The sequence below is a fragment of the Gigantopelta aegis genome, unplaced genomic scaffold, assembly GCF_016097555.1.
Source record: "Gigantopelta aegis isolate Gae_Host unplaced genomic scaffold, Gae_host_genome ctg1830_pilon_pilon, whole genome shotgun sequence".
Lineage (NCBI taxonomy): Eukaryota > Metazoa > Mollusca > Gastropoda > Neomphalida > Peltospiridae > Gigantopelta > Gigantopelta aegis.
Genome location: NW_024532795.1, coordinates 44,695 through 69,211, shown reverse-complemented (window position 1 = coordinate 69,211; position 24,517 = coordinate 44,695). Strand labels below are relative to the sequence as shown.

General features: G+C 35.6%; 2 protein-coding genes and 1 pseudogene across 2 annotated transcripts; 1 reads left to right on the top strand and 2 right to left on the bottom strand.

Annotated features, from left to right (window-relative positions):
• Nucleotides 1–8,726: 8,726 nt before the first annotated feature.
• Nucleotides 8,727–9,654, top strand: LOC121391173 (intraflagellar transport protein 27 homolog). Its single transcript, XM_041522887.1, has 6 exons — nt 8,727–8,763; nt 8,813–8,892; nt 8,938–8,973; nt 9,043–9,102; nt 9,154–9,277; nt 9,647–9,654. Exons 1-6 carry the CDS (start codon nt 8,727–8,729, stop codon nt 9,652–9,654), a joined length of 345 nt encoding a protein of 114 aa, XP_041378821.1.
• A 454-nt stretch (nt 9,655–10,108) lies between these two features.
• Nucleotides 10,109–12,700, bottom strand: LOC121391172 (annotated as a pseudogene).
• A 10,764-nt stretch (nt 12,701–23,464) lies between these two features.
• LOC121391171 (forkhead box protein L1-like) lies at nt 23,465–24,270 on the bottom strand. The gene is given in 3 exon segments (XM_041522886.1): nt 23,465–23,816; nt 23,818–23,930; nt 23,932–24,270. Coding segments are annotated over 3 exon segments (804 nt in total).
• Between the last annotated feature and the right edge of the window lie 247 nt (nt 24,271–24,517).

The window sequence follows — 24,517 nt, the reverse complement described above, 5'->3', positions numbered from 1 at the left end:
AATTCCATATTATGACTCCACCTATTTGATGAGGTACATCCAATCCTAATCTCAATAGTTTACTTTGTCAACAGAAGATACAGACCACATGTGGTGGGACTAGTGGACCATGTTTCTCTCCATCAAGAAGGGTCTCTAGTCCTTTGCTCTCTCCACTGGGGGAGAGTGTAAGTTGGGAAGGGGATAGGGGAATAGGTGTATGGGTGGAGTCAAGTAATTCCAGCCCTGTTAGTCCAATACAAGAAGGATCACCCCATGATGATAAAAGTGTGAAAAGAACAGCTATAAAATCAAATAAAATGGATAATTTGTCAGGAAATAAGACAGTACTTTTCCTTTTATTTCTGTCCATTCTTGTTGTCCTATACTAGTATATGATTTAGTAATAGAAGCAGGAGGAGGGACATTAGAAGGTCCAGCAGTGGATGTAAAGGGTCTCTCATCTAAATCCTGTTCATATCCAAATAAAGTTTAGAAGAATATATGTGTAAGAAATTTACCTCTAGTATTTGAATGGTGTCAGCTGTTGAAGGTCGTTGTTCATTGGTTTCTTCCTCTTCATATGATCTGATATATGAGAAAGGAATGATTCATCATTTAAGGCAACATCCAGTAAAATATCTTCATCTATTGTGAATGAGTATTGTCTGAGAGAGAGAGAGATAGAGAGAGAGAGAGAGAGAGAGAGAGAGAGAGAGAGAGAGAGAGAGAGAGAGAGAGGAGGAGAGGAGAGAGAGAGAGAGAGGAGAGAGAGAGAGAGGGCGAGATGATCATATATACGTTCATATCTTCTTCAAAAAACTTACTTCTGCAAACATTTCAATCTCACCATCAATACCTCCCTAGCCCTAACAATATAGTACACAAAATATGTTAATATAATATCTTACTGTACAATGTGATCATACCTAGAAAATCTCTCCTTCAAATATTTTCACTCCATCCAATATAAACAAATATCTTTGACTCCTCGATAAGAATGAATCCGAGATTTATTATAATTCTATAAAAGAAGGTACAAGTTGAAATAACTTGTATAACTAGCTTACCCATATTCTGATCATTGCTATGGTAACAGGATCTTTAAATATTATTTTAATTTGATGATTATTGTAGGGTAAGAATGGAGCTAGCCACATATGAAGGTCATCTCTAGATAAGTGTGTGTAAGCAAGTGAGGAGTGACTGTAATAATTGTACCTCGTTTTATTGACTCCATCAATGAGGTTAGTGACAACACGAGGATCATCATTATATTCTGGTAGGACATTAATATCAGCAGGATCAGCAGAAATCTAACATAATTACAACAATATATCAAGTACTACTGAGACTATAAATGCAAACTGTAAGTAAGAATGTATGGTTAATTAAGTACCTGATTTATAGGGGCTTTCTCACCACTGCTAGTAAATATTTCAATACTTGTGAGACCCACATAATATCTATCCCCCACGTACTCTGTATCAACATCACTAACTCTTGCCCTGAGGTAGTTCTGGTATTATAAATGATGTCAGATTGTTATTATCTAAAGTAGGTACATCTTCAACTATATCACAAGGAGTGATTGCTTTCTCCTGTACTCCATTAGAAAGTTTTCCAGAATATCATCTATACCACAATACACAAATCATAACAATAATACATTAGTTATATAAAGTACCTTGATCTTCATGGACTATTTCCCAGTGTTTGCGGTCAAATTGTGAACAGAAGCAAGTGATTCTCGAACACTTCAACAGATTTGGAAGCATGATTGATTTTACCAGCAATGTCAGGTTCGTCTAGTGAGGGTGTGGGTGGAGGGAGAAAGGTGTAGGTGAGAGATGTGAGTGGAGGGAGAGAGGTGGTAAGAGACGAAGTATGAAACATCAGTGATGTAGTGCTTCTTTCTGTTGTGTCTGTGACAAGAGTTTCTTCAGCAGACGGTACAAGACAATTATCAGATCCATAGAGAATATGACGACGACCTTGGGCTAATACCTGTTGAATTATTATTAAAATATATCAAATTATATTGTATCTTACAGCTGTTTTAGACGTGGTTGATTGTCATCCTCAGAATCTAGAAAAGTAGATAAGTGAGTATCACTCGATGAACGTAAGTTGTCTTTCTGTTTTAATAAAGTCCCTCTTAATCCAGTAGTACGACCTGACGAGGTCGATCAGAAGAGAAGGTAAAAAAGAAAGATCCATTGATTGACGGAGCTGGTGAACTGGGTGGTTCTAAAGAAAATTCCATATTTAGATCATAATATGTATCTGGTTCTATATTTAGACAATATGATGTAACGTTTTATATTTAGAATATAGTTAACTTACTTATCACTTCTGTACTTAGCCATGCTGGAAGTGAGGAAGATGGAGTACATGGACCTAATAATGGCAACTGCTCTGACATGATCGCATAACTGGAAGTTTGAGAGACGTGTCATTGTTAGGTAGTTTGGACAATGGTGAAGAGATAACAGGAGTATCCATGGTAACAGATGTATCTATTTGCTTCAAAACATTCAGTAATTGTTTCTGTTCCTGTAACAAAATTTTAAAGACAATTAATTACATGTAACACACCACTGTTATCCAGTCGTTTAAACAGTTTCAGTAACAATTTGAATTGTTCCTCTAATGAGTGGGTGGGGCTAGTTGCACACTCTTCATTGGTATCTTGTGAACATTATCAGAAAATTTTTCCATATCTTTTACTACTGACAATGAGTGGTTTGAAAATGAGTCTGTAGGATGACTCAAGACTGGATCATTTGGGAATGAGTCCTCCTTGGGATGATTCAGGAGTGGGACTGGAATACATGGGAGTGTGTCTGTAGGATGATTCAGGACTGGGATTGAATTATTTAGGAATGAGTCTCCTTGGGATGATTCAGGAGTGGGACTGGAATACATGGGAGTGTGTCCGTAGGATGATTCAAGACTGGGACCCTGAATTATTTGGGAATGAATCCTCCTTGGGATGATTCAAGACTGGACTGGAATACATGGGAATGTGTCCGTAGGATGATTCAAGACTGGGACTGAATTATTTGGGAATGAGTCCTCAGGTTTAAATAACTAGATTCAGTTTTCAAAAGAGCTTCACAGTATGTGACGCTACAGTTGAGTTAAGACCACACCCACTAGTGACGGGTGGTATCAGTTGATTCTCAACCATTAATGCTTCTATAAGACTATCATCATCTACAGAACTATCCAAAGAATCCTTTCCTGATGACGAGGGTCCTTCCTTGATATAGCACTAAGTGTTCGGGTTGCCGCTGTTAATAAAATCATCAAGTGTATATGAACATGTACATATATTTACCTGAATATTTTCTATGAGTACCTGATAACTGTCTATCATTATATTGCACTATAAAGTAATATGATAGACTCTTAAGCTCTTAATAAGATAATATTACCTGATGGCTCTGACCTAAATGCTAACATTTGAAGTATGAGGACAAGATGATATAGATTTTTCATCTTCATCATCATCTTCTTCTTCGATGCTATCAGAGGTCTATTGTCTATGGTGCATAGATTAAAAGGGTTAAATTCAAACGTGACTTACTTGTTCAAGTGAAGTAGAAAGCTCATCCTCAAAATCATCTTTGTATTCTATAGCTGTAACAAAGTTAGTATGATTCTCTCTCACTCTCTTAGACTCTTACAAGGTACAGGAATATGGAGGGCTTCTCCATGTTCAGTTTTTACAATCCACGAACTTTGACCCATTCTCTTCTTCGGGAAAACACTCCTATCAATTAATAATAATTACAAAGTGCATGTTCCTATCTAATTTACTTCCTAATATCTTGAAAACTAGGAGATTTTGGTTGATTTCTAGAATCTGTAGAATTACCAACAATAATACTTTAAATTTACATTCATTATTTAGATACCAGCTGTCTTTGATTTTCGTTGCTGAGTTGGTGACACTTTGATGGTAGGATTTGAGTTGATTTAGAATTAGCTCCATTGACATAAATAGAAAAACTTGTTCTCTTGTTCAAAGTTCAGCTTGCTTCTTATCTTTTTGACGGAGTTGCTTGAGAGTTCTTTAAAAATGTTACAATATTAGAACTTGATTAAATACCTTCCTTTGTTACTTACTTGTTTTTTTCTTGCAGTTTCATCAGATAAAATATCATAATCCTCTGAGCTTGCTGAGCTCTAGTGTTAAGTTGGTGAAGGTGAACAGTTTGAAACCATCTTCACTGATAAAGCTTACTGATTTTGAGGTCCTGTGGAGACGGTTGAGCTACTGCTCGATGAAGTTTTTGAGAACATCGAGATCATACCTCTGGTCCGCCATAATTACTTGGGCTGGTGGTCTCTTAGCTACCAAACAAATAACTAAATCTCCTCCTCTCACACGTGTTTAACGTTTACGGAAATACACGGAAACGTTCTGAAATTTGTATAGAAAGGACAATGAGTGAAAAAATGGCAATTCCGTATACTTTCAATAACATGGCTGAAGAAGCAGATGAATTTGAGAGGGAGCTCTCGAGTGAAGAGCAAAGTGAATATACGCTCTACGAATGTACCAAGAAGTGCTTCATCTGATGAGATACGTGCTGCCTATCGAAGGGTATGTCGAATCTATCACCCAGACAGGTAAACATACCACTCATATGTACTCCACCTGTAGTTCTAGATCAAAGCCACACCCCTCATAAACTTTGTCATTCCTACTGGTAGATACCAAGATGAAAAGAAACAAGAAGTTGCTAGCCAATTTTTCAAGCGGTACATGAAGCATACGAGGTATAAATGATCCTCGTCTCAGAGCTGTGTACGACTTACGTGGGAAGAAAGGGGTTAACGATGATCGTGCTATTATAGAAAAGAAAAATATTACCTACAGAACTATTAGAAGAGTATGAGAAACTAAAGGCCCTTTTTGAAGAACGGGGGGGAGTACATCCAAGAAGTCACCCCGTGGTTGTTTCCACTTAAATATTGATGCTACTCCCCTCATTATGGGATCTGAGGGAGGAGGAGAGAAGCTATCAGTTAAGAAAGTTTATGCGCTCACAGTCAGTTGATGCTCAAATGACAAAGAATTTGGGATTAATATCATAGGATCAGCCTTTAGTACTCATCATGTGTTATTTACTGGTATACAATGTAGTGTGAGACAACAATTAGAAAACCAAAACTGGATCAAGTATACAGCTCTTGCTGGGCCCTTTCCCATCACTGGGTGTGGACTTTTATCGGGAACATAAGTAGTAGTATGTACATAACAAGTGAAAATGTCCTCCAGTGGACTCCGCATGGTTTGGGTATCTCTTTAAATGGACGACTGGCTCGTAAATTGGACAATCAAACAACAGCTGTATTTCATGTAAAGAGTCTGGCAATGCAGTAGGTGTGGTCATTACGGACAGCTTAAAGAAAAATGGAATATGTCGGAGAAGTCCAAGTTGGATATCAAACATCTCACATCCAAATATCTTCAAAATTCCAACCCAGGCAAGGTTACATAGGAAGTTGTGCTGTTCGTTTGAGTACTATGGGCCTTCTTTGACATATGGAGTTGATCATACACTAGATAAATAACTCAAGTGGGTGCTCGAGTGTTAATCTCATCAAAAAATGGAGTGGAACTGCGCTTAAGATTTATACGGAGCTTCCATGAATTATGTCATGAAGATTCAGTTGTCACCTTTCATTTATTTACCAGCTGTACTATATGCCAGTATTATTCCTGTAGCACTATATGGCTGTATAGGGCCTTTGCATTAGGACCACTTTTACAATCACAAAGACTTAAAGAAATGGAAGAGAAACGAAAAGAGAGAGAGAAAGAAATGAAAGAAAGGAAACGAGAAGGCTGAGGCTGCTTTTTCGAGTTGATGGAAGAAACAGTACACCGTATTATATCTACAGAACAAGCCAGACATGGATTAATTATTTTAGAGGCGTGGTACGGTTGCTTATTTTCCACTCAGACAAATGTTGATCCATTATCTCCAGCTAAAGTTATAGATGTTTGTATTCCTCTACATGTCTTGTCTTAGACTCTAAACTAGTATTGAGAGAAAACTCCAAAAGTATGGTTCCCCGGATTTTATGATCTTGTATTGGAGAGAAAAAACATTTACGAGTAAAATATAAGTTTCGTGGAGCAATTCATGAAGTTACAGTAGATAATTCAGAAGCACTGTACATTCCTCGACAATCTCACAAGTTGTCCATCCATCAGGAGTTATAAAATATAGTGTATTATTTATTAATAGATTTGTTTTTGAAGTTATCATGTGTCAACTTATCTTTGTAATAAAATTATACCTATATTTCACATGCCAAAGAGCTCTTTTCAGTCATATAATTAATGAGATTCATAGCGGTACACAGCGCGCCCCACAAGAGACTGAAGACAAAATCGTAAGTACATATAAAAGGAAAACCAAAACAGTCATGAGTGCCAGTGTGTTGTGGCCAGCGTTCTGCAATGCATCAGACCTCTGAGATGGTTACCAGCATACTCTACGGAGTATCCGAAAGGCCGACTAGGATAGGGCTGGTAGTCTCCTTTAAACGAGATGAGGCTGGTGTATTTGTGGTTCCCGGTTCCTGAATGCGACATTCCCTAAGAGCTGGAATCCCGTACGGCTGGTTTTAAGTTAGGGCGACGCTCCAGCCAGGATTACCTCGCGAAGACGAGGGTTACCAAGCCAGGTGGCGGTCCCAGCTAGCAATAGCAGGGATCCTGGAGCCTAAGTGGAAGCCTGAGTGGGTGAGCGAGGTAGGAATCGTTTGGGCAACACACAAGGTTTTTTTTTTTTTTTTTAATCTTACATTCTATTACTACTGGGAAGGAATGTCAGTCCTAAGTCTGTCATAGAGAACATTCCACAAATTTTAATAAGTTGTACGGTATATACAAAATATACAATTGGTATTATAATATAAAAACTAACGAAGAAAATTTCATAAAATTATTATTAGCACCAATTTTATCAGATAATAATTTTAAATTAAACTGTTGTTTATTAGATGTTTGATATTGAGAATCTAATTAAAAGTTAAGATATGATATTAAAATACAATGGAGTGCAGTAGTTATGGTACCCTGGGAATTATTTAAAAAAATTATTGATTACCTTTAAATATGAAGAGGCTTGGTGTGTTTGCATCCTCAATTCTACTGACAGATCCTATCTTGAATCTTCAGTACACTGGCTGGTTTGAAGTGGAGGGGCAACACTTCAGCCAGGATTACCTTGCCTTTAGACGAGTTACCATGCTGTGCAACAGTCCCAGCTACCAATAGCAGGGAATCCTGGATAATAAGTTGTATGGAGGCCCCACAAATGAACCAGCAGGGTCATTTGGAACAACACAGCACACCTTTTTAAAAAGTAATATGCTTATAATACTTCAGAAACATTCTCAACTTTTAGAATTATTTTCCATTTGCCTAAACAGTGATAAAACGCTTAAGTAACTGTTTATTTGCTTCTTTCTACTTGAATTGTGGCCAACAGATATTACAGTTGCTTTTCTCTAACGTAAACAAGGATATAAATTGTTTATAACCTTTTTTTATTCAATAATGAAAAATAGTAATATTATTATATTTTTCTGAAAATGTCAGTAATAAGTGCCATCATAGACACTTTCCTATAACTACATCTACTAAATTGAAAAAACCAGCCAGCCAACCTACCTCCCTCAAAAACATTTCTTGAGCAAAACATTGTTTTTTGGTACTAGTGTGTTCATAGTTTGCTCATACCTTCTGCAAATGTCAATTGTCCAACCCTCATTTCAAGGACAGGACCTTTGAACTCTACAACTATTGTCTCATTGTTCTATAGTAGTAGTCAGCATAACAATAAATCACTTCTGAATCTGCATGGGCATTTTGCCGACTACTATCAACAATTATAGCCAACAAAGGCTAAATTATTTGCAACTTTTTTCCAACTCAAAGGATAACTAATTTTCATCTATTGGACAAGTATGATGAAGGACTGCCTGTAGGCTGGATGATTTTCAAATCAAGAATACACTTTAGTATTGATAAGAAGGATAAATGTGGTAATATTGTACTTTGTTGGTTTATGTCCAATAATGCAGAGCAATATTTTAATGATTGGTAACAGTGTGTTTGAGGTAGAGATACTCAAGTAATCTGTGTATGGCATGTCCATAAAGCATGGAGAAAAGCTATAAAAGAACATGCATCACTAAAGGAAGATCAAATAACAATCTAGCATTTACTCTGCACCTTACTTATTATGGAGCACAAGGAGGCCATACTTTATTGCAAGAACTTTTAACACCCATTTACAACAATCATGAGAGATTTATACTTATTTTTACACATGTACTGCACACACCACACGTCTGACATTCTATGTGTCACTTTTGTAATCAAGTAACACTTATGAACTACAATTAGTACATCATACTAACATCATATAATACCACTATATGTTAAAACCAGTTCATGTATGATTAGAAAATTGTCACATATTAAACATTAGTTACAGTGAAGACAATTGCAAATAAAATCGCTTACCTATACAACTGGAATCAAGTAAGTGCCCTGGGAGTGTTTCTTTGTCTTCTAGCTAATAGTATTTACAAATTTCCGTTTATTTACCTCAGTACGATCAGTTTTTCAATGACCAATAATTAGAAAAAATCAATATTTTCTGGTATATGAATAGTTGCTTAGCACAGCAATCACAAGAGGACAGAGATATATGCCACTAGTATTAAGAGCTAAATGTATTATAGTAGGTAAGTATAATCTATTTTTATCTCTGTAATATATGTATGTACTTTATAGGTGATTCTACTGTTGGTAAAACAGCTTTAATAAAGTCATTACAAAGTGATGGGACTCAATTTGCCAAGAACTATTCTATGGTAAAGATACTCATTTATATAACGTGACTATACTTGTTGTTACAGACATTAGGTGTTGATATATCTGTTAAAACTATACCAGTACAGATACAGAGGCTATAGTGGTCATTTAAATAATTGTTTATTATAACTATAATCATCCAACCTTAGGAATTATATATCTTTGATTCAGCAGGAAAAGAAATGTATTCTGAATTTGTTCAGAACTTTGTAAAGATATGTATATAGCTCAATTTGTCATAGATATATTTTATTTATCAGTGGGCACACCCTAGTTTAGTCGTAGTGGTGTATGAGTTACTGATGAACAATCTTTTCAAAAGCTGTGCTAAATGGCTAGGAGAAGTGAAGCACAAAAAGCTGCTCCCGAACTTTTTTCTACCTGGTATTGTTATTGAGTATTGTTATTCTTGTTAATGGTTCACTTTGATAATCTGATTACTAGGGGTCTGGTAGCTAATAAGTTGATCTTGTTCTACGAAAGAGTAGTGACTGAAGAAGAAGGACGCGCATTTGCAAAAGCAAATGAAATTAGAATATGTTTGAGTGCTCAGCATCTGTAAGTTGATCTCTGATAATCTTAGTATAGTCTTGTTATTGTTGTTGTAGAAAGAACAAGACAACATTGACAAACCATTTCAATATTTAGCCACTAAATTTCTAGCCCTGTACCAGACAAAAAGTTTGAACAATTACAAACACTTATCTCACACTAAATCACTTATGAAATTTTTTTACATTGAACTCTGTTCAGATCTCTAACAGTAAATCAATCAATTTTTGTTAGTATTTGTATTACAATTGTCATGTTCTCTCTCATAATTAACAATTAGTATTACTGTGGTCTCAGTTCTTCTAGATCTACATACCTTCAGCAAAGTCTGGGGCTCAGACTAGACTTTAATTATAATGTGTTACTCTCACATCTTTTGCTAAAATAATATCTTAAAATCCATTACATAACAAGGAGAGTACGTTATACACAACTCAAAATCATAAATCACCACTTACAAAAATTTCAAATAAACTAATAAAGAGAATATCTATAATTTGTTGTTTTTTTAAAAATTGTAAATACTAATATTGCCTAAAGTCATAAATCTACAGGGTTGCTATGGTAACTATGTGTTAGCTGAAAAAAAAAATTAAGAAAAAATATAGTTAATGAACTGTAGCCATTGATTCTTGTTCTAGTTAGAGGACAAATGGAGAAGTATCAGATGTTGAATTCACCCACAACTTTTGACTCCCGTAGACGTTTCTGACGGTAGTTCTCATAATGAACCTTATCAGTGGTTTCCTTCAGATCTTGCATGTGTGACCTAGACAGACACAGAGAGAGCTCATTTCAAGCACACGCATCCTTATCTTCCCACTCACTTAATGAGCATATCTCTGAGGTGAGAAACTCACAATGTTTCTTGTTTTCCACTTCGACAAAACCCCATTTTGTTTTGTCGTCCAAGCACTCGTTTGCCACCAACCTCGTTTCCTTAATCACTGCCAATGACAGCAAAAGACGATATTGCTAAATAAAATGATAGAGAGATGAACAACAACCATAACTCATCAAACATTTTCTTACCTCAATTTTATTATTAATTGCTGCATCATCCTCGTCTTCAGCACCATATGCACTGGGATAGATACGATATTAGATATTCCAAATCTTGACGAATCTATCCACAATAAACAATAGCTTAATTAATACATATACAATATCACATACCCTTAGTTTTTTGAAGGTATCCCTCTCTCTAATGTCATTGTGTCTGATTTAGCTATGACAGGTACAATGTTGACGAATTCATCAAGTCTCTTCATAAACTCAATATCAATAGGACGCGAAACTAATCATAGATATTAGTCAATGATACTATTACATCTATCAATGATACTATCATAGATATCCATGCTATAAACATATATCAATGATACTATCACATATCAAGGATATTAACATATATCAATTACATAACAGATATCAATGATTTAAACATATATCAAATGATACTATCACAGATATATGATATTAACATATATCAAATGGATACATATAACAGAATTATGATATTAACATATATCAAGATACTATCACATCTATCAATGATACTATCACAGATATTAAAATATACAATGATACTATCACAGATTTAACAGATATTCATAGATACTATCCATATATCAATGATACTAACACACATACCCTTCATCCAACCATCAATCTATCTTTACTTGTGTCAGTTGGGAGGATGAAATAAAGACAGCAATGAACCCTCGCTGTCAGAATGACCTTTTCCTAGTGATTACTGACCTCCTCTTGTAAATATGAGCAAAACTGATCATTTACATACTCAAGAATAGGTGTCCAACTAAGAAACATAATTGATAAATAATTAGTAACTTGTTAACTAGGGGTTTACCCATTTATCATTGTTAATTTGATCCCCAAAACCAGGAGTATCAGTCACTGTGAGTTTAAGACGAACATTCTGTTCCTCAATCACTAAAGACAACAAAACAACATTATAATAACAACAAAATATAGTAATACAATAATACAAGAACTAAATTAATATAAAAGTAATTAGTAGTATAGTGAGAAATATTTTTATACAATGCTATCATATTATAGTAGTGGTATCCATTTTAGACATCATTATGTTACACTGAAGTATGACAGCTATGTTGATATAAGGGTGTACTACTAACATATTGGACCACTTCCATGACTAACAGAGTTGACTCAGTAGTTTTTAGGAATAATGTGAGGTCCAGGAGTACATGAGGTACGACTGATTTACTCTTAAATAAAAGTGTTCACCAACGTACTCTTACCCAGTCCACTCTCACCTAAAAGTGGGAGAAAGTAAGGGGTGTGGTTTAGAAGAAGATAACTTAATAGACAAACACATTGGACACTCTTAAATTTGACATTAAGTTATTGTCGTGGGTGTGGCTAAAATGAGACACAGTTGACTTAGTTGTTAACAAACATCCCCAAAGGGGTTTGAAATGACATCTGTTCCTTACTACTACTCTATTACCAGTATAGTAATAACATATTATAATGTTATTACAATCTTATTATACACTGGAGTATATTGTATGGAGGGAGGACATAGTTTAAGTGAGGGTTAGTTAATTCACACAAGATAACTGGCAAATTCTAAACTATTACAAGTCAGTGCTTACCAACGACAATGATATTGAATTCAAAACCTCTCTTTAGAGACTTTTTAACGGATCTGTTCCTGTATGGTGTCAAAAACCACGTAACCATCAAGACGAGTCGAGAGGTTCCCCCAGCGGGTGGTCTCAGACAAAATTTCACCCATCATTTCCAAAAAGTCAGCAAATGCAATCGTAGCCTGGCCTAGTAAGGATACAAGAGAATTACTTAACATAATTCTAACTTTTTATAACTATTGTTAAGATTTAGTGTTAGTGTAGCATAAATTGATGTGCGTTTGTAAGTTTATTTATACGCACCAACTCTTAAATCGGAATGATATTTAATAAGTTGCTTCTCGGAGTCTTTGATTTGAGAACCCAATACAGAAGCTGCTAGTTCAGTGATAAGTGAGGCCTCTACATTGCCAGTTTCATCAGTATCAGCTTGACGAAACACCTTAGCAAATAACTAGAGAGGAAACAAGTAGAGTATGTAATTATTTTGATAACATTATTGACTAATATGGTAGCCCTTGCATGCCAATCTTTAACATTACCAAAATACATACAATTTTCTACACGTCAATATTGGAACCTTTTAGAGTAGAATGCGTATACTAATCTCACCGTCCATATTGGTTTTGTGTGAGGATTGATCCCACTGGCATTATGGTAAAATGACTGGTTCTTCTAAACTTCTCTCACCAAGCATCCCCGGGGAGCAAATACCGTATTTTATTCTAATTTCAGTACATTGTTCTAATTAAAGACATTCCTTTCAATATTGTTTTGCTTTCTAAAATAGCGGGGGAAATGCAAAATTTCACAATGGAAACGATGGGTTTGGTTTTTTTCGTTCACTTTCCTTTTCCTGTAAGTATATAATAATTAACAAATTTACTATATCTAATCCGTTTCAGTACTTAGAGTCTCAAAGGGATGAGTTGTTACATTATAAAGAGTTGGCCATTAAGAGAGAAAATGAAATCATCAATCAACAGAAGACGCTCAATAACCCAGCTGCGAGATTACATCAAGACTCGACTTGAAACATTGGGAGTCAAAGAAAAGAACTTACATAGTAAAAGAGGAGAACCCTCCCCGAATATGTCTCTAATTACAATAATGACCTCCACCTGATTTCAACTAACTTTTTTCCTCCCTCAATACTCCTGTGTCTTCCAGTACTCATCATCTAAGGAGACTAATAATATCACTACTACAGGAAAGAATAAACCTCTGTTAGCAGCAAAATGGCCCACACAGCATTACTTTAATCAGCAAATAGCTAATAGTCCAATATACCAACAGACTACATCCCACAGAACCACAGGCTCCACAGACCAATAGTCCAATTACCAACAGAACACATCGGAGAGACCACTGATAGTGCCACAGGCTCCACGGACCAATAGTCCAATGTACCACATCAGCGACATCAGAGAGACCACTGATAATGTCACAAGCTCCACAGACCAATAGTCCAATGTACCACAGACTACATCGAGAGACCACTGATAGTGCCACAGGTCTCCACAGACCAATAGTCCACTGTACCACAGACTACATCGGAGAGACCACTAATGATACCACAGGCTCCACAGACCAATAGTCCAATGTATCAACAGAACTACATCAGAGAGACCACTAATAATGATAACCACACATCGGAGAAGACCACCCTGATAGCTGCCACAGCTCCACAGACCAATAGTCAAATGTACCAACAGACCCACTACATCCATAGAGAGACCAACTGGTAGACCCATCAGATTAATGTATTTTCTCAGCAGACTACCAGAAGAAGACGAAGAACAAGTAGAGATGTTGAGGTAAACGTTGTACTATCAGATTCTCTAATTGTTTTCTAAATATAGGATCCAGTATGGAAATTAACTGCTATGGCTAAGGGATTTCTCACTAGACGTCTTTCTTCAAAACAGAGAAGATCAAAGACCTCCCCCCCCCCCCTAAAAACAATTAAGGTACCTAATATTAGGGGTTGTATCTTTATCAATTTTTTAGGATGCTGAGGTGGTTCTACAATCATTGAATAATCCTATTTCATCTCAAGATTTTGACCTTCAACAGCGAGTTATTAATCAAGTAATTATTGTGTGGAGGATTTGATACATAATCTCTCTCTCTCTATCTTTCTCTAGTTGCAGACAGACTAAGCTATTATTACATGAAAATATTCTTTATCATACCAGTAGCTGATAGAATGGCATACATAACACACTCCAGAGTTCTTAGAGCTGATAAAAGGTTCAGAAATTTGAGGTGATTAAATCTTAATAATTATACAGATTTATCTTTTATGTTTTTCTTTAAGGAAAATAAAAACTAATCGTCTTTCCTCTGCTACTCTGAAATCTTTGAGAGAAAAGAAAGGTGGAACCAGTCATTCTGTGCCAAAGAGATCACATATCATACGCTCAGAAAGGAAAAGAACACTCAGATAAAGAGATGATGGCAGAGAAAACTAATACAAAAACAAAAATGAAACTTATAAATCAAAAGCCTGTTGATTCTAACAAGACTATCATCAAGAGTAATTCCCATCAGTCTGACAGTAAAAGGGATGTGGGTGGTCCCTCTTCACGTATGCAATCTGATAGTAAAAGGGATGTGGGGTGGTTCCTCTTCACATATGCAATCTGATAGTAAAAGGGATATGGGTGGTCCCTCTTCACGTATGCAATCTGATAGTAAAAGGGATATGGGTGGTCCCTCTTCACGTATACCTCTCCCTCCAATAAAAACAGATCCCAAAGGAATATCAACCAGAAAGAAACCAACAACTACTGGACAAAGTAAAAAGACTCTCAAAAAAATGAGAATTCAATAAAAGTTACTATAGCAACTATGATTCATAAAAACACTAAATAAATTATTCACATTCCCAATACACATAAACATTTATGATAAAATTTAAAAGGAGGAAAAAAGACAATAATGAAAATTCAGTAACTGATTAAACTTATGAGAACAGCAATTGATGAATGACTCATAGTTCACTATAGGTTTGAAGTGGTTGATGAGGTGATGTGGGCATGGCAAATGGACTCTGAATGGGAGGCGGAGTCAACTAGAGAAAAGGTTTAAAATTATTCAAACTAACACAATAGTCTATAATTTAATCCCAGCCATGCAGATTATTTCAAATACAGTAGCACTCTAATATTATAATGATTGTTGCTTTATCCATAAAATCCTCATATTCGTCAATATGACTACATTTAACACATTTTCCTTGTTTCACTTCATTAACGGCAGCAGATGTTGTAACACTAGTTACAAATCGTGACTTAGTACTTTTGTTCTACTGAGCATGAAAGTATTCTGTTGTAAGCAATAACGTAACACAAACTACACAATACATGTACAACAAGAGACACAAAATAAACTCAACTTTTGAACAACAACAAATAACATCAAACTAATTGAAGGGGTCTACTCATTCTGTGAGAAATTGGTTCTTTACATTAGCAGATCAACTAAAGTATAATATATTATTAGTTCTACTTCTGAAATTATTGAGAAAATTTGAGACCTCAAATAGTTTAAAGATATTCTTAATACAGTGTTTAGAAGGAATTAACATGTTTTGAGATGCAATACCTTCAATGTATCAAACATTATAATTTATAGACTCACTCTTAACTCTGTATAAAAGTGAGGTAAGTGGATCTGTTTTTCCACCATATTCAAAATGAGAAAACCCCGCTTTTGACTCCGCCCTATCACATATACTTCATCACCAGGTCGTAGGATAGGTGGACCGGTATCTAGAGAATGTATTATTTATCATTTAATATGTCTGTTTGTCCATTTTAACCTGGGTATTGATATCTGATTAATCTCCATTGTGGAAAAGCAATTTTGAAGTTACCAACTATAGTATAGTTACGAGGTCCTGCATTACTAGTTGGATCTCCATTTCTCTCCCTCTCTGGGATTGTGGGTGGAGGAGAAGGTGTGGCCTGATCTCTGAGAGATGGAACCATTTAATACACCAATAGATACGTATTGTGTTAACTTACGAGTTTGAGAGACGATGAGGTCGAAGATGACTACCACTACTTCGTTGTTGTAGAGATGCTTTAGCTCTTGGCAATTGCTTCATTGTTAAATACCGACGTACAATACTCTGAATTTTAATGGCTGCCTTTATTCTTACAGTATAACGTAAACTTTCTAAATGTTGTCTAAGTTCTTCACTAAAAAGAGAAAGGAAAATGAAAGAGAGAGGCAGGGAGAGAGAGAGAGAGAGAGAGAGAGAGAGAGATGAGAGAGGAGAGAGAGAGAGAGGAAGAGGAGAGAGGAGAGAGAGAGAAGAGAGGAGGGAGGAGAGAGACCCGAGAGAGGAGAGAGTATGGGGGTAATTACGTTAAAAAGACTTTAGTGTGTCCTAATGCCCACCATATCTTCAGTAATGGACTTCCTCTGCAATATACGTGCAAAATCAGCCAACAAGTCCTAACAATAAATGGGTGGAGCAATAGGTAGACACCAGTGGTTGCATATAATTTACTTCAGTCATTTCATGAGCTCGACTACGAAGTCGTTCAAGTGCTTCAGGAGCAATTACTTGATAGCGATGAACAAAATCCTTATAATACATGTGATGGTAATATCCTACAATATATAACAATGAGTAACAAAAGTTAGTATTGTATTGAAATTATATGAACTATATAATGATGTTGTTTGTAGTGAAAATACAAACTACATGAATCATAACACATGTCCTATAGTTTCTATAGCAAACTGAACACTACCACCAAACTGTACATTGGTTGTTGTATATTTTGTATACGAACAATACAATACAAGTACGTGTCTACTTGTATAAATAACATGTTATTAGTGAGGCTTCCATATTTACATAATCTCATTTTCATGTTACTGTTGTGATAGTACCAACCTCCTTGAATCAGATCTACTGTTTCAAAGATTAACATATCCTTAATTTGTTGACGACTACATCACCGGTCAAAATGTCCAGGTGTTTGTGTAGTGTTAGACTAAACAAAGAGGAGATCAGATACAATGAAAGTATTACCATTTATCAAAATGCTACCTTGATACACTTTATAAAGTAAGGTCTGGCTTTCTTTAAAGCACTCAATACATCTTCAATATGAGCCTGTGTATAATCAAAATGACAAAGATAAAAGTGAGTAACAGTATACCTGGAAGTCTTGTACAAAAGCAGATGGTTGTCTAGCTTCTAGTTGACTGAAAAGAGAGAAACAATATTTATTATAGATAACATGGATGTACCTAGAGTGCTGCAGTGATGCTGGCGTTATACGACACATCTGACCTTTGGGGCTGCCATCAGCTACAGGAAGAGGACAATTTGTGATAGATAGTAGGACAATGTACTTACGCTGTAATTCTTTACTAGTTTCAGTAGCAAATAATGAGGCCACAAAACCAAATTACATTCCTAAAGAAGCAGATAGAAAACTTGTAACACATAGAAATTTACTGACTTTGTTGGAGAAAATAGCGATTATATCATCAGCCAATGTATCGGCGTTAGCATTTAGTATATTATATGTATCATATGTAACCTAAGTGAGAAGAGAAAGTGAGGAGGGAGGAAAAGAAAGGAGAGAAAGCGAGGAGGGAGGAAAAGAAAGGAAGAAGTGTAAGTGAGGAGAGAAAGTGAGGAGGGAGGAAAACGAAAGGAAGAAGTGAAAGGAATTCTTGTCAATAGATGGTTCTTAAGATACCTCTCACAGAAATGCTTGATAACAAAATTTGAAGAAGATCCAGCTGGTGGAGTAAAGCAGCTGTAAGAACTGAATTTATGTTTCATTCTAACTCTAACATCCTCTGACGACACTCTATATATGATGTCAAAGAGAGAGGGAGATGACACAGCAGTGATTGAATATTGATAACATACAATGGCGATACGGTTTCTTGATTGAGTTCTTTTAACAAACCCACTATGCTGTAACAAAACGAATATTCTTAATAAACCAAATGGGGAACTCCTCACGTTATTGCCAATTAATCATACAGACACCACAATCATGAACTTCACTCTCAAACAAAGGATCAACTCCTTCCATCCTAAAATAGACAGACAATATTGTACATGTGATTACATGTGGTTATAGGATCGTCAAAATTTACTGGGAAGATTTGAGTGTATCATCAAACACAGTCTGAGAATAGAAATATTGCAGCTTCTCTGCTGTCCAATTAATACAGAGATGTTCAAGAGAATTAGATTCATTCTTTTCAAAGCCAAACAAATCAACAATACTGATGATGTTCTAAAGGAAACAAGAGATACACTATTATGATACAAGTTATTGTATAATCCATATGTATTTTTACAAATAATATATGATGTCACAATGTAATACATTGTAGTCATTAATTGTATATTGTATAAATGATATATGCTATTGTAACACAAGTACATGTATTTTTTACATGTACTCTACGAGATCACACATTGTAGTCATTAATTGTATATTGTACAAATTATGTGTGTTTTTTTATTTTTACATTGTAATCTGCAATGTCACTAACTTCAGTGTGAGGTGGTAAAAAATCGGATTTAGGAATAGAACGGTGGTGAGGTTTTTGAGGAGACTGAGCTCCTGCTCCTTTTAATAAAGTATTAATTCTCCTCATTACAGCTACAGTTGTCCGTACAAAAAGAGCCTTTGCCAATGCATCCCGAGCACTGTTAGCCTATGGAAAAGAGAGAGAGAGATCTTAAAGTGATCATTACCAACTACCATACCCCAGCAGCTGAGCAGGTTGACTTGACAGAACCATTATGTGACAGATATGTTCTCATAGTGATACCATGTTGTAATACATGAGGTTGTACTCCTAATAATGATGCCACAGCACGCAACTCTATAAATAAAGAACTAATTATAACTGATTGCTAACTTAGAGAGGTTCCCTTAATTTAGAACTAATTATAACTGTTTGCTAACTTAGAGAGTTCCCTTAATTTAGAACTAATTATAACTGTTTGCTAACTTAGAGACGTTCCCTTAATTTAGAACTATCTATAACTTATTGCTCTAAATATGTAAAATCAAGGAAAGTCATTTATTTGTGACATGTTTACAATACAACGTGTGAATGTTGTGTTATTGTTTGATATTATGTTCAAACATAAAAACTATACCTAACTATTACAAATCTACCATATAATAAAAGAATATATCTTTACATGTAACACACATGTTAGTATTATAGTAAACTAATTGTTAGAAAACTCAATTATATAAAGTAGTTTTATATAGGAAAGTGTACGTGAAAGTCTGTCATACAATATTACCAGACAATTTAACAAACACAGGTTAACCTGAAATGCTCAATTTAGTTCACATATGTTGAACGCTATAGATTAACATATCACATACTTGTCACATGATTATACTAAACTGTCACACAATTATCTCTCCTTTGCAATAAATTTGTTCTACTTTATTGCACAAGTGAGAGGGCACTTGCAATAAACAGATAAACAAGCTTCCAAAGATACATTAACTAAAAACAGCTGCTTGTGAACAAGTGATAACAATATCAGAAGATGTACATTATAATGTATTACAACCATTCAAGAATATTACATGTTTGTTATGATAGTGCAACTTATAAAGCAGATTTCATTTCATGTTAGTATGAAGTCTTTTGTTCCTTTTACAAGGTAGGCTGGACATGGAAGGACAATTTACATGGTAAGTGTGTCCAGAGGGTAGGAATGTTGTAACAATGCTAAATAGACAGACAGGCTGGCTGGTTTATCACAGAGAATTCACAATAACTCTCTTGTCCTACTTGTTCTAATGTTTCTAACCTATACTACATCTTGAGGGTGATAAGGGCAATTGTGCCATGAGCTATTAACAGGTGCTCAAAACCAGGGCCTACATCAAAGTGAGTTTAAGTGTAGCTATCTTCTCTCAGTGGAGACAGTCTGACTCCTACCCTCAACCTCCCACAAAAACAATGCTATTGGCCTCACAAAACACTTTATAGTGTGTGTGTGTGTGTGTGTGTGTGTGTGTGTGTGTGTGTGTGTGTGTGTGTGTGTGTGTGTGTCTATTACCATCAATGCCTTGGAAGGATAATTTTTGATTCTTCGCTTCATAAAACAGGACGTTGCCTAGCAACAATATGGCAACCAATACCTTCATAACGTCATTTAGTGGTATACCCAATTGAGCTAAACTAGACTGGGAATACAAATTGTACATAAAATAATATTTATAATATTAAGTATATAATTACATTAAGAAGAGCATTAACTAATACACAGGAGATACTACAAGAAATGACTGTTGTCAGTAATTCTACATTATTAGATAAGTACAAAGAATTTGTAAATGGTTATGTAACAAAGCAAATTTAGTGAATCTGTTTACATAAAATACTACTGATCCATGGAGACATTGTCGTTATATTATATAATACTATGGGGAAAGGGGTCAGTTATCTGTTTGAAGTTTAAAGAGTTTGAGATTTCCTTCTAGACATAACTAATGACATGCTGTTTCCATAGCAACTACTGACTGAACACTAATAGAGTAGAGTTTGAGATTGCCTTCTAGACATGACTAATAACATGACTGTTTCCATAGCAACTATGAACACTAATAGAGTAGAGTTTGAGATTGCCTTCTAGACATGACTAATAACATGACTGTTTCCATAGCAACTATGAACACTAAGAGAATAGATATGGATGGATAGATAAGCAGGTGGATGAATGAATGGACTAATGATATTACTTTCCAAGCTTCAAAATGATTTTGAAGTTGCTGGGGACTATCAGGAGGATCTGTGGCCTGAGAGAGGTAATGAAGAGATCGTGAATCGTAGTGAGGAAAATGAAATTTACCTACAGAACAATAAAGAGACAATTAAAAAATATAACATGTGAACAATTAAATAATAGAGTGTGATGATGATACAGCTGGTCATGTACAATGAAGGGAAAAAACAGTTAGCTATAATATCAATTTCTTGGAAGTAAATAAAACTTGACTCTAAATAAAATTTGCAAACTATTTTCCAGTCCAACAAGTCCCATCCACCACTGAATGAATGATAACTCTCTTGTTATAAATTCATGACCACACAAACGTTAATAGGTGTGTGTGGGTGTACTCTCAAACTATGAAATGTATAATACCCTCAAGTAATGAATTTACTCAAACCAGACACAAAAGATGTACTACACATATACACACACAAACATAAGAGCATTATAGCAGCTGGAAGGATTAAAATGAGCATAGTTGGCATTGTTTACAACTCATTAGAAAGATCACCACTATGTTCACCTGGTAAGGAGCACCTGGTAAAAGATGCTTTTATGTACTTTCCTATAATAACTTCAGTCTTTCTTTGTTGAAGTACATTATTCCTTACTTAGTGACCAGTTATTTCTTAGATAAACTTATCAGAGAAAAGTGTGTATAGTGAGAATGCTTTGTGATCTGTAAGTTTTGACAAAGCTTGTCACCATGACAACTCTACTTACTTCTCTCCTCAGTTGTTAAACCAGCAAGAATTTGATAAAATATGTGGAAATTTTGCTCATTCTGAGGAGGATTAACTAGTCGAGTCTACATGAGAGAAAGAGAGAGAGAGAGAGAGACAGACAGACAGACAGAGAAGAAGGGAGGGAGGGAGGAGGGATATAGATCATATATATATAAAGACAACATTATGCAGTTCATTACAATTAAGTCCTTTGTCAAACAATTCACTATATTACTGGATGTGTCCCTGATCAAAATTAACACAAAAACTACCTACCCCATATAAAATTATGTAGCAGCTTTGAAAATCAACTCAACCAGAGAATTACTCAAATATTTGCTCAAGGACAAGAGTGTTGTTGATTCAGTTTATCTAGTTCTTGTTCACACACTTACTCTCTCTCTTATTGAATTTTCATACTTACTTGGTCCAGAAAATAACAGTTTACTTTGAGTCGAGTGATCTGCATGCCATTATAGTGAAATTCAATTAAACGACCCTAAATTAAACAAATAAGTCATGTGACCATCACATGATCAAATTAACACGTACATATCTGTACAATAGAGAACTTACAATTCTACTTGCATCCTTATTGGCGACAGTTCCAGCTGAACCCAGAGCTTTGAGCACCACAGAAAGATACTTGCCAATACTAAAATGGATCAATGATATATATATATTGTGAAAATGGACGCACTTTTCTTATGTCCTGTAACCATTCAGATTTTGTTGAGTCGGCAAACATTTTAACAATAAGACGATCTGCTGTGAATGACTTCCCACTTCCGCTCATCCCACTGAAATAATAGAATACATGCATATGTACATGCATTATACCAAATTAACTTGATTAATTATATTCATTACATTTTATTAATGTAGTCACAACACCCATGTACTTAAGATGTATTGACACATTATTAACATATTTACTATCAATAAAATACAGTCATTAAAATTGACATACTTGAAGACAACCATACGAGATCGTCTACTGTGATACAATTCCTCTACAACACGTCGGCCCACTTCCTGTAAGTTGCCATCATAGTTGAACTGGGATTCTCAAAAGAATTGACACACAATAGAATTGGTCCAATCCATGTCTAAATGAGCAGGGTGGGAGGCTTAAAATAACAGTTTAACAGAGTAAACTCACATAACATCTTCCCTCCATGAAAATTTTCATGAAGTTGTCTGAGGATTGCTTCCTGAGTTAGTGGACCCGTTAAATGTATCAGGTCTTCACTACTGGTAGCAGTACTTTCACCAAGAAGACTCGCCATTATTTCTAGTAAGTGACACAGAGGAAGTTAAGTTTTTTCTAATTAATGCCCAGACAGAGAAGCCTTCAAGTGGACTGATTGAAGAGCACTTTGCTATGCTTTGATGCCAAAAGAGGTTAGCCCCAAATAGCAACGTGTTTGTCTAATAGTTTAATAGCTAGTTATTTAATTTATTCATTGATAATTATATTTTACAAATACATAATTATAATATATAAATAAATATTCACTCTTTAGATCTGTTTTATTTAAATAAACACATTTTGGTACAAAAAGAATCGGCAAAATGATAGTGATAATAATAATAATAATAATAATACGTGTGATATAAATTTTATGAAGAGAATCTATTGTTTGACTAAATCAAGTGCAACATTAATATTATACCTGTTATGTCATAATGACAACAATGATGTGGGTTGAAAAAAAGGGTATTTACAGAGAAAATGACATAATATACATGCATTCAAGAACATGTACAGCCATGTTGAGATGTGTTGATTATGAAGACAAATAAAAAAGAATAAAAATTGTCTTTTATTGCAATAGTTTGCTCATTTTGATAGTTAAGAGAGCAAATTAACAATTGAGAATCTTTTGCAGCGATCGCTCAAATCCAACGTAGAGTCTCTTCGAGACGAAGATTGAGGAGAAGAGGGAGGAGGTTGGTAATGATGATGAGCAGACCCTGAAGATGGAGGTGGTGAATCTGAAAATACCATATCCGTAGGACTGCAAGGTGGAGTTAGCAAACCAGCAGATGACGAGGTGGAAGGAGATCGACCTACTACTGAACCACTATCATCCTCTTCACTAAATGTACTACCAGTTGAGGAAGGTCTTGGAGTAACTTCTTCAGGAACATCTTTAGATCTATCTCGTCTTCCGCGGTTTCTCCTTCTCCTGTTCAGTTTCACACACCTCTGGACTTGCGTCCATGAATTCTGGAGCTAGTGTCCAATAGTTGCCTTTACCAGGCGGATCGTCTTTGTCCCTTGGGACTTTGACAAAGCACTCGTTTAAGGAGAGATTTGTGTCGTATCGAGTTCTGCCAACCTCGTCTGTTTTCTCTGTAGAAAGGAAACTTTTCCATGATGTACGTGTAAATCTCGTTCAGTGTTAGCTTCTTCTTAGGAGAGCTCTTAATAGCCATGGAGATCAGAGTGATATAAGAGAAAGGAGGACGTTGATGTACCTCCAGCACTCTCTGGTGTCCGTCGCAAACGACTCTGGCTAGAATAGATAACGCTATAGAGCTCGAGTTGTCGATAGCATGCAACAAAGGCCTCCCTGGAAACTCGAGAGGAGTTGGCGGATTCAAAGAGAGTGTACGAGGTAGAAGAAGAGGAGCATATGGCTTGCTTGGATCCATAGCTAACTGCATATTGCTACTGCTTTAATTTGCTTGCGAAAAGAACTCTCGTAAAACAAGAACCGTAGAACAATATCAGATGATTTGAACAGTTTTCCTGAAGAACTCAACTGGTAGCGTCTCGCTTTTTATACTCTCACTGAACTAGCTGTGTTTATTTTTTAAAAAATTGCGGATGGGAGTTTGAACATCCTGCATTCCGGCCATGTGTGGCCTTGTGTTAAACATACAAAACACATTACACAGA

Bases quoted from the DNA above. Each gene is read 5' to 3' on its own strand.
- LOC121391173 (XM_041522887.1), top strand. From the start codon at position 8,727: ATGCCACTAGTATTAAGAGCTAAATGTATTATAGTAG. The intron at 8,764-8,812 runs GTAAGTATAATC...TGTACTTTATAG, and splicing joins AGCTAAATGTATTATAGTAG to GTGATTCTACTGTTGGTAAA. The intron at 8,974-9,042 runs GTACAGATACAG...ATCCAACCTTAG, and splicing joins TATCTGTTAAAACTATACCA to GAATTATATATCTTTGATTC.